The sequence below is a fragment of the Puma concolor genome, chromosome B3 (genome assembly GCF_028749965.1).
Source record: "Puma concolor isolate L17-30 chromosome B3, mPumCon1.1.hap2, whole genome shotgun sequence".
NCBI classification, from domain to species: Eukaryota; Metazoa; Chordata; class Mammalia; order Carnivora; family Felidae; genus Puma; species Puma concolor.
The window spans coordinates 46,196,885-46,210,977 of record NC_141672.1 but is presented as its reverse complement, the minus strand read 5'-3'; the positions used below and the strand labels follow the sequence as shown (position 1 = coordinate 46,210,977).

Genomic DNA, 14,093 nt, shown 5'->3' with positions numbered 1-14,093 from the left:
GATAGCACCATTAAGATTCAAAAGGAACTGGGGTGCCTGGGTGGCTCAGTTGGTTGAGCATCCAACTCCTGGTTTCAGCTTGGGTCATGATCTCACAGTTCTTGAGTTCAAGCTTCGCATCAGGCTCTGTGCCGACAGCTCAGAGTCTGAAGCCTGCTTGAAATTCTGGGTCTCCCTCTCTGTCCCTCCCCCACTCACGGTCTGCCTTTCTCTCAAAAAATAAACATTAAAAAAAATTTAAAAAGATTGAAAAGGAACTTTATCAAAAATATTTTAGATTGAGTACATAAGATTGTGTTCTAGAAAACTAATGTTTAATGAAATAAGAGAACAGAAAACAAATGCTTCTAAACTCCTACATTTAGACATATGACAGTTTCAGTTTTAATCATTATCTATTTAATCGATCCTATTAACTTCCCTATATTAGGAAAGATGAAGATTTGTTATAATTCTCAACCACCCCTACTCTCTTATATTTATGTATATCCTCCCAATATAGATAAATTCTCATTTTGGTTGGATCAATATGCAGGAATTAGATTATTATGACCATTTAAATGCTATTCCTAGTAGAATAAAGATAATAGCAACACTTATAAACTGTGCTAGAGACTGTTCTAATTCTATACATAACTGATATAATCCTCACACTAAAATCCTAGGTAGTAGGCATTATTCCTATCCTCATTTTATAAATGTGGTATATAATGATCACTTTTCCCTTTTTTTACAACTTTTTTCCTGGAGTTAAAAATCATCTCTCTCTTTAGGTCTTTCTTCTTGGATAGATTCTCCAAAGACGATTCTTCCAATCTCTTGCCTGAAAAACCTAAGACTGACTGACAACGCTCTAGGAGTCAAGGATGAAAAATAAGCTGAGAATTTTAACATTCAAGTATATACACTTTCATTTAATCCTTTTCAGTACAGTATTCCTCTTTTGCCCAGTGCCGTTCAACTGTACCCAGTGTTCTGACCAAAGACCTTCTCTGTTTTACCTTTTCCAGAGATCTAATCTCCAGCATCCTGCCAGAATATACATGCCGGTGAAGGAAGGCAGTTACCTAGCTATGCACACCAACGTTGAGACTGGAGACATCTACTTGTTCATTAAACCAACCCTCCTATTTTTAGCCTCACTTCTAGAAGTAACTAGTGCTACCAAATTCTGAATCATTGAGGATTCAGTCAGGCAAGCTGAACTGCATCCCAGCTTTCCCCCAACTGCAGTCTTTGGAATCAATTTTTTGACTTTTTGAGAAGCTAAACTTAGTTTCCAATCATGCTTCTGTTTTTCAGCCTCCAAAATTTTGTTACTATCACCACTTCAACTGTCTTCTTTAACTTTATCAGATTATGCATTTAAAAAGAACTATTTAGTGTAATTTTAGTGGGGGTTCCAAATATCAGGTTGTCTGAGCAGACATAAATGGATGTATTAAGTCCACGATCTTTAACTGGAACTCTAAACCAAGACTTAAGTTTGACTGGGTATATTTGCCAGGCAGGGGGAATAATGAACAAAACCAAGGACTTGTATAAAACATGATGGCCTATTTAAAGCAATTTAGTTAGTAAGGCTGGATGGCTAAGGATTAAGAGATATAAGGATAGCTCTAAGAATTAAAGTGAATTCAGAGCTGAAAAGGTTGATAGGCTACACTAAGTTATAATTATTAACTCTAATTTTATCTATATTTACTTAAATAACAATCCCCAGAACATCAGGATACTAAAATAGTACTTCACAAAGGTATTCCTTATAAAGCCAAGGAATATTAATAGGCATTATATTGAGGGGAAAAAGTTTCTCAGTAAAATATATTTGGGAAATATTACGTTAAACAAGTTTAAACAGTTTTCTTTATGATAAATCATTAGTGAGCCTCTAATAATAATAACGAATTATAACTTTCCAAGAAAGTAATGTTTTTTGTGATGTTTTCCAAATCCATATGACCACAAAAGACTGAAGAAACTATTCTACCACATATTACTTATTACCTTACTACTTGATGTCTTTCCATTGGGTTCACAAACATTTTCCAGGAGCCCTAGATTTCCTTCTGCATCAGTATAAGCTATTCGACCAGAAGTAGGATGCCATGCCAGGCCACAAATTGCATAACCTTTTTCATGTTTCACCCTAAAAATTAAAAAGTGAGTTCTTAAAACGCTACCAAAAAATATATAAACTATACATTTCTTTAGGAAAATTTTAGTTAGAAAACGTTAAATGATTTCTAACAAACTATTAACTATGTTCGTATTTTGACAATCTAATAATTGTAAATTTGTAATGTTTCAAAATAAAACAAACCAAAATCTAATAGAAAAAAAAAAAAAGCAAAAGAGGGGTGCGTGGCTGGTTCAGTCTGGTGGTTCAGTCAGTAAAGCATACAACTCTTGATCTTGGGGCCATGAGTTCAAGCCCCACACTGGGTGTACAGATTACTTTTAAAAATAAATAAACAAACAAACAAATAAGTTGAATCATACCTTTCCATGCAACCTTTGGTTTCCACATGCCAAACTATAATTAAACCATTAATACTCCCTGCAGCTAAATATTGCCCACAGGGAGACCAGGTTACTATATTCAGGGCCTATAGGAAAAACAATAAATAACAATTTGCATAATTTGAAAATAAACACTTACTGCCAAATTCAAATTTTTATAACCCATATTCTGTGTAACTTCTAATTAAATCAATTCACAAATGGCAAGACAGTTTGCTTATTCAACTTTCTTTTTCAATAATAATTCAACTACCACTAAGTGGTTATTACTTTGTTTACCATGAGAAAATTATGCTGGCACAATTTTAAAAGCAAAAGCTAAAAACTGTTATTATCCTAGAGAGATAACAAAAGGTATCCTCTTAGCAGTCATCACCAAGATGAAGAGAACTAGTAAGTGAAATGAACTGTACTAAGCCACTGCTGACCTACTGGGCCTCTTGTTTCCTTACGTGCCGAATGGGTGTGTATAAGAGGAGAGAGAGAATATAGAGCAACAACCTTTCCTGCTCTAAAATTCCAGAGTCCATGATCATAAGTCTCAATAAAACTCATTTAACAATAAAGGCTAATTACTGATCATGTGAAAATAACATGTTCTAATACTATGTTAGAGTTAAATTTGACTTCTTATAAATTAAGAAATTTTCTTACCAACTTCACAAAGAGAAAGCTCAGACAAGACCTAGCAAAGACCTATCTACTGTCCAGTTACTGGCTAAATGAAGACAGGTTGAGGGACAAAGTTGGACACATGAACAACAATCTGGCATTGTTCTGCATTTCCAACACCACTTAACTGCGATTATATTTAGTCCAAGTATACCTGAAATATTCCTGTTAGCTAATTCAAAGTGTCACTTATAAAACTTACCTGAGAGATGAAATTATCTGAAAGATCAAACTGATTATTCCAAGTTTCTCTTCTATATAGCTTAACAGATTTTTCCACAGGAACTGCCAGTAACTATTAGGAAAGAAAAATGATTTAAACAAAAATTTACGATAAATTAAATTTGAGAGGGAAAAAAAAGGCAAAAAGTTCATCAAAATAAGCCTAGAAAACATAAAAGCAAATTTGTATTTTAATTGGCAACTAAAAACTCAGAAAACTACTTAAAATTTTGATAAGCAAAGAATGAATGATCACTCTATTTGCTTGCACTGAAAACCAGAGTACTTATAGTTATGTATTTTTAATACTGCTTTTCAGGAATCTAAGCCCTTTGGATCTAAAAATTCATCTCATTTGCTAAAAGGAAAGAAATAGATCCAGAATGCTTTAAACATCTTAAAAGGAAACTTATCGACTTACATATTCTTCCAAGCAAATAGAAAAAATAAAATCAGTATATTCTATGTTTATCACAAAAAGAAAAAAGTATTATTTATGAACAGAAAAACTATGTTAATTGTATTGATTTTTAAATTAATTAATGTTTCATAAGCAAAGAAAAATAAATCCTAAATTCTACAACTATCACTTAAACGCAGAATGTAATCTTAAGAGGTCACATGACATAGGGGCATCTGGATGGCTCAGTCAGTTAGGCATCCGACTCTTGATTTCAGCCCAGGTCATGATCTCATGGTTTCGTGGGTTTGAGTCCAGTGTCTGGCTCCGCACTGATGGTATGGAGCCTGCTCAGGATTCTCTCTCTCTCTGCCCCTCCCACGAGTGTTATTCCTCTCTGTCTCTCAAAATAAATAAACAAACTTAAAAAAAAAAAAAAAAGTTGATGATACAAAGGACATAGATTAAATAAAGTCTCCCTCCCATCTCTAAATCCTATTTCTACTTCCCAAAGGTACACATAAGCATAGACTCTACAAGAACACATAGAGGGGTGACTTTCATTCCTGATTTCGGCTCAGGTCATGATCTCACAGTTCATGGGTTCCAGCCCCACGTCGGTCTCTGTGTTGACAGCTCGGAGCCTAGAGACTGTTTTGGATTCTGTCTCCCTCTCTCTCTGCCCCACCCTCAATTGCACTGTCTCTCTCTCAAAAACTAGTAAGTGTTAAAAAAAATTTTTTTTCTTAATTCCTAAGAATGGAATATATTTTTTCTTTTTTTTTAACGTTTTTTATTTATTTTTGGGACAGAGAGAGACAGAGCATGAACGGGGGAGGGGCAGAGAGAGAGGGAGACACAGAATCGGAAACAGGCTCCAGGCTCCGAGCCATCAGCCCAGAGCCTGACGCGGGGCTCGAACTCCCGGACCGCGAGATCGTGACCTGGCTGAAGTCGGACGCTTAACCGACTGCGCCACCCAGGCGCCCCTATATTTTTTTTCTTTAAGTCTTCTTTTACTGCTCTTGATAGCAAGTTAAAATTTTTATAGCTCTTTCACATTTTTGGTAAGTTTATCCCTAGTTATTTCATCTTTTTTGATTTCACAGTAAATGCATCATTTTTTTCCACACCATGTTTTCTAAATGGCTATTATTTATATATGATTGCTAGTGGCTTTGTGTATTAGTTTGTTTCCAGCTACCTTATTGAATTTTCTTATTAGTAATATTTTTCCCTCCATTGATTTCTTAAGATCTCCTTATATTCAAGCATTTCATTCTCTTTCCTCTCTTCAAGCAGGTCCTATCTTTCTACCATCAGTTACTACCTCCAAAATGTGAAATGGTAGTAGAAAGAGCAGACATAACAAGACTGTTTCCAGAGTTGTTCCATTAAATACAATGTAAAGAAGAATATGACATTAATTCATTCAAAATGTACTCTTCAGAAAAAACCTTTATGAAGTTAAAACATTTCTTAAAACATTTCAGAATTAATTAGTTGGCTTGGGGCACTAAAACTTATAACCTACATAAAATAGCTAAAACTTAAAAAACTAATTCTACTATTCTCACATTCAAAGTTGACAAGAACTAGAAGAAATAACAAAAACAAAGGTTGAAAAATAAGAGTCACTTACCTTCCCACCTTTTGGCTGCCAAGCAAGTCTGCAGATTGATTTTGCATTTATCACATCATTGCATTTTTGTAGCAGTGGCCAACTAATAGCACATGTCTGATTTTTAAAAAAGAAATTTATTTCTCTTTACTAAATTTCTTCCAAAAAGATATGCAGAATAGAATAAATTTCTAGGTGATTTCTTCAAACTGATATATGGCTAAGAGAAAAGCAACTGAATTCACTTTCATCTAATTATGATGAAATTACTAAATTACTTTAAGTAATTCACAGGTATAAAGAGCAAAAGTCTTAAATAATTAAATTAGAGTATTTCCTGTGTAGAATAAGCGAACAATATACTCTGAATAAATGTACACACACACACACACACAAAAACCCCAATACATTAAAATATTAAAGTGTCTACAAAAATAAATTTAAGAGATCTCCTAGAAAATGTTAAGGTGTCAAAGTCAACCCTTCTGAACAGTTCAAACATGAGGGGAAGAAACTGTGCCTATTGAGGAGGCATACCTGTGGGGGGATATTTTTCTCATCAGCCACATGATCTCTAGAATGCCTCAGGAAGAATTAATTGTTCCCTGTGCCAATCTAGAGAGCACTTTCTTGATATCTCCTTCAAAACTTTTAACAGGTTGGTTAGAATAAGTCGTTTATGTGATTCTCCAACTAAAGTGTGGCCAATGTCTTTGTTTTTGTATCCCCAACATCAAGGTCCCTACACATGGTAGTTCATTTGTAAATATACATTGACTGAATTTTCCCCACTGATTTATAAAACCTAAAAATGAAATATAAATCTATTGCTTCCCTTGTGATTGGGTACAAAAGCAATTAGTCTTCAACACACTTTTGCATTAGATTATCATAGGATTTGATCACAGAAACAGTATTCAATGCTACTCAAAAGAAAAAAACTAAAAAGAAAAAAAATTAATTTAGCCCAATGATATGTAACACCCCATTTATGACAGAAATGAGCAAAAAGTTTTAAATTCAAGTTGAGAAGTTTACCTGATCTGAAATTTGCCACACTTTGACAGATCCATCACAACTAGCTGATGCCTGCAGAAATAAAACAATAAATTTCTCTATAGTTACAACCATAATACTATATGGAAACTGGTTCAACTGATAAATCAAACAGCCTTTTTATCAACTGTGTGAAATATTCTAATTCTCTTATAATTTTAAACCTACTGAAGAAAAACAAACAAACAAACAAAGGGGAAAAAATGATTACCAGAAAGATGTCCTTAGGATCAAAAGAAAGACTTAAAATAGGGGCATCATGTCCTCGAAATGTTTTCTGTTGGCTGCAATCCATCACATCCACAACTTTGACTAGAAAATCACTGTGAACAGTAAGAGTAATGTATAACAGGCATTAATATAAATGTCAATACAAAGCCTCTCCTAAAACCTGACTCAAATATTTCAAGAATAAATGCCGTAATTTTTTTATAGCAATTTGTAAAATTTGGCATCAAAATTTAAGGACTTACCTTTTAATTTTGCTCTGTAAAAATACCATAAACACGATTCAAGATTTCCCATTAAAATACAAATACTTTCTGGGGCTCCTGGATGGCTGTCATTAAGTGTCTGATTTCCACTCAGGTCACGATCTCACAGTTCGTTGAGTTTGACCCCTGGTCAGGCTCTCTGCTGTCAGCTCAGAGCCCACTTCAGATCCTCTGCTTCCCTCTCTCTCTGCCCCTCTCCTGCTTGCACTCTCTTTCCCTGTCTCTCAAAATTAAATAAAAACGTTAAAAAATAATAAAAATTTAAAAAAATTAAAAATAGAAATACTTCCTAAGTGACTTCCTCAGTTACATCTTAAGCTTCTATTATTTACCAATTAATTAAAGTCACGACCATTTTTTAAAGTCTCAATAATATTTATTTTTTAAAAGTTTATCCATTTATTTTGAGAGAGAAGGAAAGAGCAAGAGCGGGAAAGAGGCAGAGAGAGAGAGAGAAAGAATCTCAAACAGGCTCCGCATTGTCAGCATAGAGCCTCATGCAGGCCTTGAACCCACAAACCGTGAGATCATGACCTGAACCAAAATCAAGAGTCAGATGCTTAACCAACTAAGCCACCCAGGCACTCCTCAACCATATTTAAAAGTACTATGCCTTTTACTCCACCTCAGTAATTTAATTGTTTTTTTTTTCCTGTGACAAATAAGCATCAAGAGAAACAACAAAAATCCTACAGTACAGTCCACATTCTACCCTAATGATTTTTGAAATTTTGTATCAAACTATGTTTCCCTAATCTGTTTCAGCATTTACTGAACAGGTTGTCTGCAAAGCAATGTATCTCAATTCACAAAGAGTAGGTTGTCCTCAAAAACCTTTACTGAACACTTGAATATAAAAATTAACAACAACAAAAAAAGGGCAAAGTCCTGAAAATGCTACCCTGAAACCAACACATGACCATTCTGTTCTAGTATTACTTCCTTTTCTGGTATCAAAGAGCCTCACCTAGATCCGGCAGCAATTTTTACACCATCTCCATTAAAGACCACATGGTTTGCATTTGTGGTAAAGCGAGTCAATATACCATCTGGAACTCCTTCAGGAAATGTGTGGACTTGAATAGTATTGTTAGATACTGCAGTGACCAATTTCCCATTCTAAAAGAAAAATAAAAGAAATATTACAAAAAAAAAAAATCCAAATCAATTGAGAGTCTCTTCACACTTAACAATCCTATTTAAAAAATCTTATAGGGGCGCCTGGGTGGCTCAGTCGGTTAAGCGGCCGACTTCAGCTCAGGTCACGATCTCGCGGTCCGTGAGTTCGAGCCCCGCGTGGGGCTCTGGGCTAATGGCTCAGAGCCTGGAGCCTGCTTCTGATTCTGTGTCTCCCTCTCTCTCTGCCCCTCCCCCGTTCATGCTCTGTCTCGCTCTGTCTCAAAAATAAATAAAAAACGTTAAAAAAAAAAATCTTATAAATGTAGTTAATGTCAAGAGAAAAATCATCACTCAGTATACAACTTTCCTGAATGTCTATTAGCAAGAAAAATTTATTTACCATCTTTATATAATTTAATTCCCCCTTCACCAGCCAAATTTTTAGCCTCTGGATTTTCTTTTTTTAAAGGTGGTTCTTGGGGCTTTTTTATTTTTTTTTAATGTTTATTTATTTTTGACAGAGAGAGAAAGAGACAGACAGAGAGCATGAGCAGAAGAGGGGCGGAGAAAGGGAGACAGAATCCAAAGCAGGCTCCAGGCTCTGAGCTGTCAGCACAGACCCCATTGCGGGGCTCGAACTCATGAACTGCAATGTCATGACTAGAACCGAAGTCAGATGTTTAACAGGCTGAGTCACCCAGGTGCCCCAGAAAGGTGGTTTTTGTTAATGTTTATTTATTTTGAGAGAGAGAGAGAGAGAGAGACAGAACGCAAGTGGGAAAGGGGTAGAGACAGAGGGACAGAGTGTCCCAAGCAGGCTCCACGCTGCCAACAGAGCCCAACATGGGGCTTGATCCCACGAACTGCAAGATCATGACCTGAACGGAAATTAAGAGTCGGACACTCAACCAAGTTGTCCAGGTGCCCCTTAAAACACTAGACAGAAAGATGGTGGAGTAGGAGGATCCTAAACAGAGTATACTTAGAATGATGAGCAACGAATAATGTATAGAATTGTTGAATTACTATATCATACACCTGAAACTAATATAACACTATACGTTAATTATACTGGAGTTAAAAATATAAATAATTTTTTTAAATAATAAAATTAAATTAGGGGTGGCTGGGTGGCTCACTTAGTTAAGCATCTGACTCTTGATTTTGGCTCAGGTCATGATCTCATGGTGGTGAGAATGAGCCCCACATTGGGCTCCATACTGGGCATGGAGCCTGCTTAAGATTCTCTCTCTTCCAGGGTGCCTGGGTGGCTCAGTCAGTTGAGTGTTTGACTCTTGATTTTGGCTCAGGTCACGATCTCATGGTTAGCAGTTCAAGCCCCAAGTTGGGCTCTGTGCAGATAGTGCAGAGCCTGCTTGGAATTCTCGCCCTCCTCCTCTCTCCCTGTTCTTCCCCAGCTCATGCACACTCACTCTCTCTCTCTCTCTCTCATTCTCTCTCTCAAAAAAAAAAAAAAAAAGATTCTCTCTCTTCTTCTCCCTCTGCCCTCCTGTGCTCCCACATGCACTCTAATAATAAACATCAAATAATAAAATTAAATTTAAAAATTAAGAACACTAAATAAATGGAAAACTTTAGGATATGAAAATGATCAGCAGAGACCATTGCTTTGCAGAGATTTTAGCTAAGAATCATAAAAGGTAAAGTATCTGCCCTGGAAACTTAATTTTATTACTTCTCTAGGAGGGGCTCTGATAAATCATATGGTCAATTTATTAATTTAGATTAAATGGTAACTGCCAAAAAAATCAAATACTCAAGTTTGTTAATGAATATCCTATAGCAACAGATCTCAGCCATATTTGAACATGTAAGACCCTCTGTCTATCTATAGCACCTGCTCTCACTCCAGTGGAAAAAGAACTTAGTAATACAGTGACATGTTACTATACAGAAAAATTTGGGAAGATGTATACATCTGTTCAAGTAACAGTACAGATGATTCAGATTTGAACTACAATATATACTTATCTTCAAATACTGGAAAACTGGTAAAAAGTACTGTTTATGCCTACATTGTAACTACTGGATGTAATTAAACAATCCACAAAAGACTACATCTATAATGTTGACGCTAACAATAATTTAATGTGAAAACAAGAGAATCAAGGAAAAACTATAACCAACTCAAGACAACACTGATGATGCTACATATTCTTTGTCAAAACTGCAGAAACACCCACTATCTGTGTGCATATACAGGAATTATGCAACCTGGCTGTGCTTTACTTGACAGACAGATCTCTCAGTAAAATCAACGAAGCACCCTCAGCTCTAATAAACAATTTCGGTAATTTTTAAATAACACATTAACTAGCCCTCTATTCATATGAAAATATTAAAGTATATCTATACTTCCTCACCCAGGAGACCTGAACAAAGGACTTGTTTTGAAATCAATTTCCAACCAATCTACTGAGAAATCAAATCACTATCAGTACTTTGTCAACTAGTAAAATTGAAAAAAAGAAAACACCCAAAAGATCAGGGCTCTGGTCAGATCACTCTTCTCCCTGGTGGACTGACAGGAATGGATCCCAGCACCAGCTGACTTGAGCTCTAGTCCACGGTGTTTCTTACCAACTGTGTCATTTGACCTTCCTCAGAGCTTTGACTTTCCCATGAATAAAACAGAGGTAATTCCACATACTTCTCTATAACTTTGTTAAAAGGCCTTGACAACGTAAAATACCATGCAGACGTTAACTATTACTTAACCAATTGATTAATTTCAGTTTCACTATTTTAGAGTGATATTTTCTCCATTTTGTTATCCAATAAAACATCTAACTGTACTTTCCTGTACCACTGACTCCAAAACCATAAACAATTATGTTTTAAATAAAATGTGTTGTAAAGCTGTCAACTTTACATGGTTATTTGGTAATGTCATTTCAATGAAGTACCATCACCTTTATTTCTAAAGCCAAAGAAAACATTTTAGCGCAGATTATCAGATTTCTAGTGGACTGAATAATGACCCCCGAAAGGCATGCCTAAATCCTAAACCTAGGTACCTGTGAATGTGATCTTATTTGGAAAGAGCATCTTTGGCCGATATAGTAAATTAAGGATGTAAATCCAATGATTGGTGTCCTTATAAGAAAAAGGAGAGGAGATTTGAGACACAAAGACACAGAGAAAAAGGCAATGGGAACATGGGAGGCACAGATCGATGTTTCTTCCAACCAAGCAACACTGAGGATTACTGACAACGACCAGAAGCTAGGAGAGAGGCATAGAACAGACTCCCTCAGAGCCTCTAAAGGAGCTAACCGTGCCAACACCTTGGTTTCAGGCTTCTTGCCTTCTGAACCATGAGACAATAATTTTCTGTTGTTTTAAGCCACCAAGGGTTTGACAATTTGTTCCAGCTTCCCTAGGAAACTACTACAAGACCACTTTTTTTCCTTCTTTACAGTCTTCATATATAAATGTAGTGCATACTTACTCTAGAAGAAAAATAACAACATGAAAGTGTTCTGGGCAAAGAGTGAGTTTCCCTACTCTTATGAAGTAATCTCTGTTAACATTTTGAGTTAAATCTTTCTAACTTTCTTACACACATATGCAAATTTCAAGTATATATATGTCTGTGTATCCTTTATTTTAACAAACATAAGACTATACAATACAGGCTGCTGTGCAACTTTTTAATTTTTCAACTCACTGTAAACATCTTTGCTGATAGATATATAGCCACACCCTCATTTTTTTTTTGTATCTGCATAGTATTACATTACAGGGCTCTACCAATTTACAAAACAAATTCTCTTTTGAAGAACAACTGGTGCTAATTTTTGCTATTATAAAAAGTAGTTTTACTAATATATCCTTGTCCACATAAATATGAAAGTACGTATTTCCTCAGGGTAAATAGCCAGAAATGACTATGTGCATTCTAAGTTTGATGTATGGTATCAATTTACTTTTTAAAAAGCTCCCCAGTTACACTTCCAGCAACTGTTGTGCAATACTGTAAAATAATAGAAAATAGATATTAGCCTTTACCTCCCATTCCTGGCAGAGTTCTAAAACCCTTGAAACTTCCTAAGTGATAAGACTACTAGGAACAGCTTTTGTTCTAATATTTGGTCTTTGACCCTGGTTCCTGACACAAAGCTCTTAAATCTCTTGGAATTTCATCGGTGATAGAAATGTCTTTTGTCCTAAGGAGGCAATTCTTGGCAGACTCCTGGATAACTTCAGAATGAGGGCTCATGATTAGAAAAATCAAACCATGGGGCACCTGGGTGGCTCAGTTGGTTGGGTATCCAACTTCAGCTCAGGTCATGAACCCACAGTTTGTGAGTTCAAGCCCCACATCAGGCTGTATGCTGACAGCGCAGAGCCTGGAGCCTGCTTTGGATTCTGTGTCTGTCTCTGCCCCTCCCCGGCCTCTCAAAAATAAATAAACATTAAAAAAAAAAATCAAAATTAGAGGCTTGGAACTTTTAGCCCTACCCCACTTCATCCAGGAAAGGGAGAAGAGCTAGAAATGGAATTAATAAACAACCATGTCAATGTAACGAAGCCTTCATAAAAATCCCAATAGCATGAGGTTCAAGGAGTTTCCAGGTTGGTGAATATATTCACGTACCAGGAGGATGTTCAGACCCCAACTCCATGGGGAAAAAATACCCTCCCAGACCTCATACTATGTATCTCTTCATCTGCCTGTTTACCTGTACCTTTATCTATACTTCATTATATAATGAACTGGTACCAGTGTTTCCGCCTGAATTCTGTGAGCTATTTGTAGCAAATGACTGAAACCATTTCATTTTCGGGGGGGGGGGGGGGGGGGGGGGCGGCATGGGAACCTCTGATTTGCAGCCAAGTAGGACAGATGCTGTGGGTAAGCTGGGGATTTACTACTTTCAACTTGTATCTAAAGTGGGGAGCAGTCTTGTGGCACTGAGCCCCTAACCTGTGAGGTCTGTGCTAACTCTGTGCTAGTGTCAGAATTGAACTGAACTATAGGACACCCAGCTAATATTACAGAAATTTGTTTGGTGTGGGGGAAAAATCCACACATCCAGTGGTTGAGGTGTTAGGAGCATGGTAGTAGTGTGAGTGTAACAGAAAACCACAAGTGAGTCTTTTTCATTTATAAATACTTCTCCAAATCCTCACTATTGTTGGAATTAGTGATATTTTTCATCCTTGCCAATCTAATGGAAAAAAAAAATTCCAGTTGTTTAATTTGTACTTCTTTGCTTATTAGTGAGATTTAACTTGTATCTAATGTATGTTAGTCTTTTGTATTTTTCCTTCTGGGAATATATTTTCTCTTATATGTGACCATTTAAAAAAGAATATCTAATATCTAAAGACCATCTCATTCAGGGGTGCCTGGGTGGCTCAGTCAGTTAAGCATCACATCTGACTTTGGCTCAGGTCACAATCTCACGGTTCATGAGTTCGAGCCCCACGTCAGGCTCTGTGCTGACAGCTCAGAGCCTGGAGCCTGCTTCAGATTCTGTGTCTCCTTTCTCTCTGCCCGTCCCGTTTGCACTGTTTCTCTCTCTTTAAATAAACATTAAAAAAATAATAAAATAAAGACCATCTCATTAATTTACTTTAATGAGCCTGAGTTTGAAAATATGTATTTCTGTGAAAAGATTTTTTTCTACCCAAATACAATACACTCAACTTAAAATTCATCACAAATTAAAAGTTTAGTCGTTTTTAAATATTTAGATAGCCAAGTCCTTCTGAAAAACATGTCTCCATTCTCCAAATGACCTACATCTCATTTCCAGACTTACCTTACATAAAACGTCAGAAACATGAAACACATAAATATCTTGAAAAGCTAGAATATTCCTCTTTTCTAGTGTGATTCTTCAAGTTATCTAAATTAGTGAACTAAAAACCTGAAAATGCCATGGAGTTTTCTCTCAAAGAGAAAAGGGAACATTTAAATCTCAAAAGAAAACATATAATTTCTTGCATATATTTT

The 14,093-nt window shown here is 36.0% G+C and overlaps 1 protein-coding gene across 2 annotated transcripts in view; it reads right to left on the bottom strand.

Moving 5' to 3' along the window:
- Positions 1-14,093, bottom strand: part of WDHD1 (WD repeat and HMG-box DNA binding protein 1) — a 66,875-nt gene that overhangs the window by 42,389 nt on the left and 10,393 nt on the right. The window contains exons 2-9 of one of the 2 annotated variants that reach the window (XM_086709698.1): positions 7,956-8,107; positions 6,968-7,209; positions 6,706-6,817; positions 6,477-6,527; positions 5,460-5,555; positions 3,398-3,490; positions 2,503-2,609; positions 2,008-2,149 (exon numbers count right to left, since the gene is read on the bottom strand). In XM_086709698.1, coding sequence (XP_086565824.1) covers positions 2,008-2,149; positions 2,503-2,609; positions 3,398-3,490; positions 5,460-5,555; positions 6,477-6,527; positions 6,706-6,817; positions 6,968-6,996 — 630 coding nt within the window. In that variant the 5' untranslated portion in view covers positions 6,997-7,209; positions 7,956-8,107. The remainder of the gene's footprint in view (positions 1-2,007; positions 2,150-2,502; positions 2,610-3,397; positions 3,491-5,459; positions 5,556-6,476; positions 6,528-6,705; positions 6,818-6,967; positions 7,210-7,955; positions 8,108-14,093) is intronic. The other variant, XM_025919629.2, reaches the window with a different exon arrangement.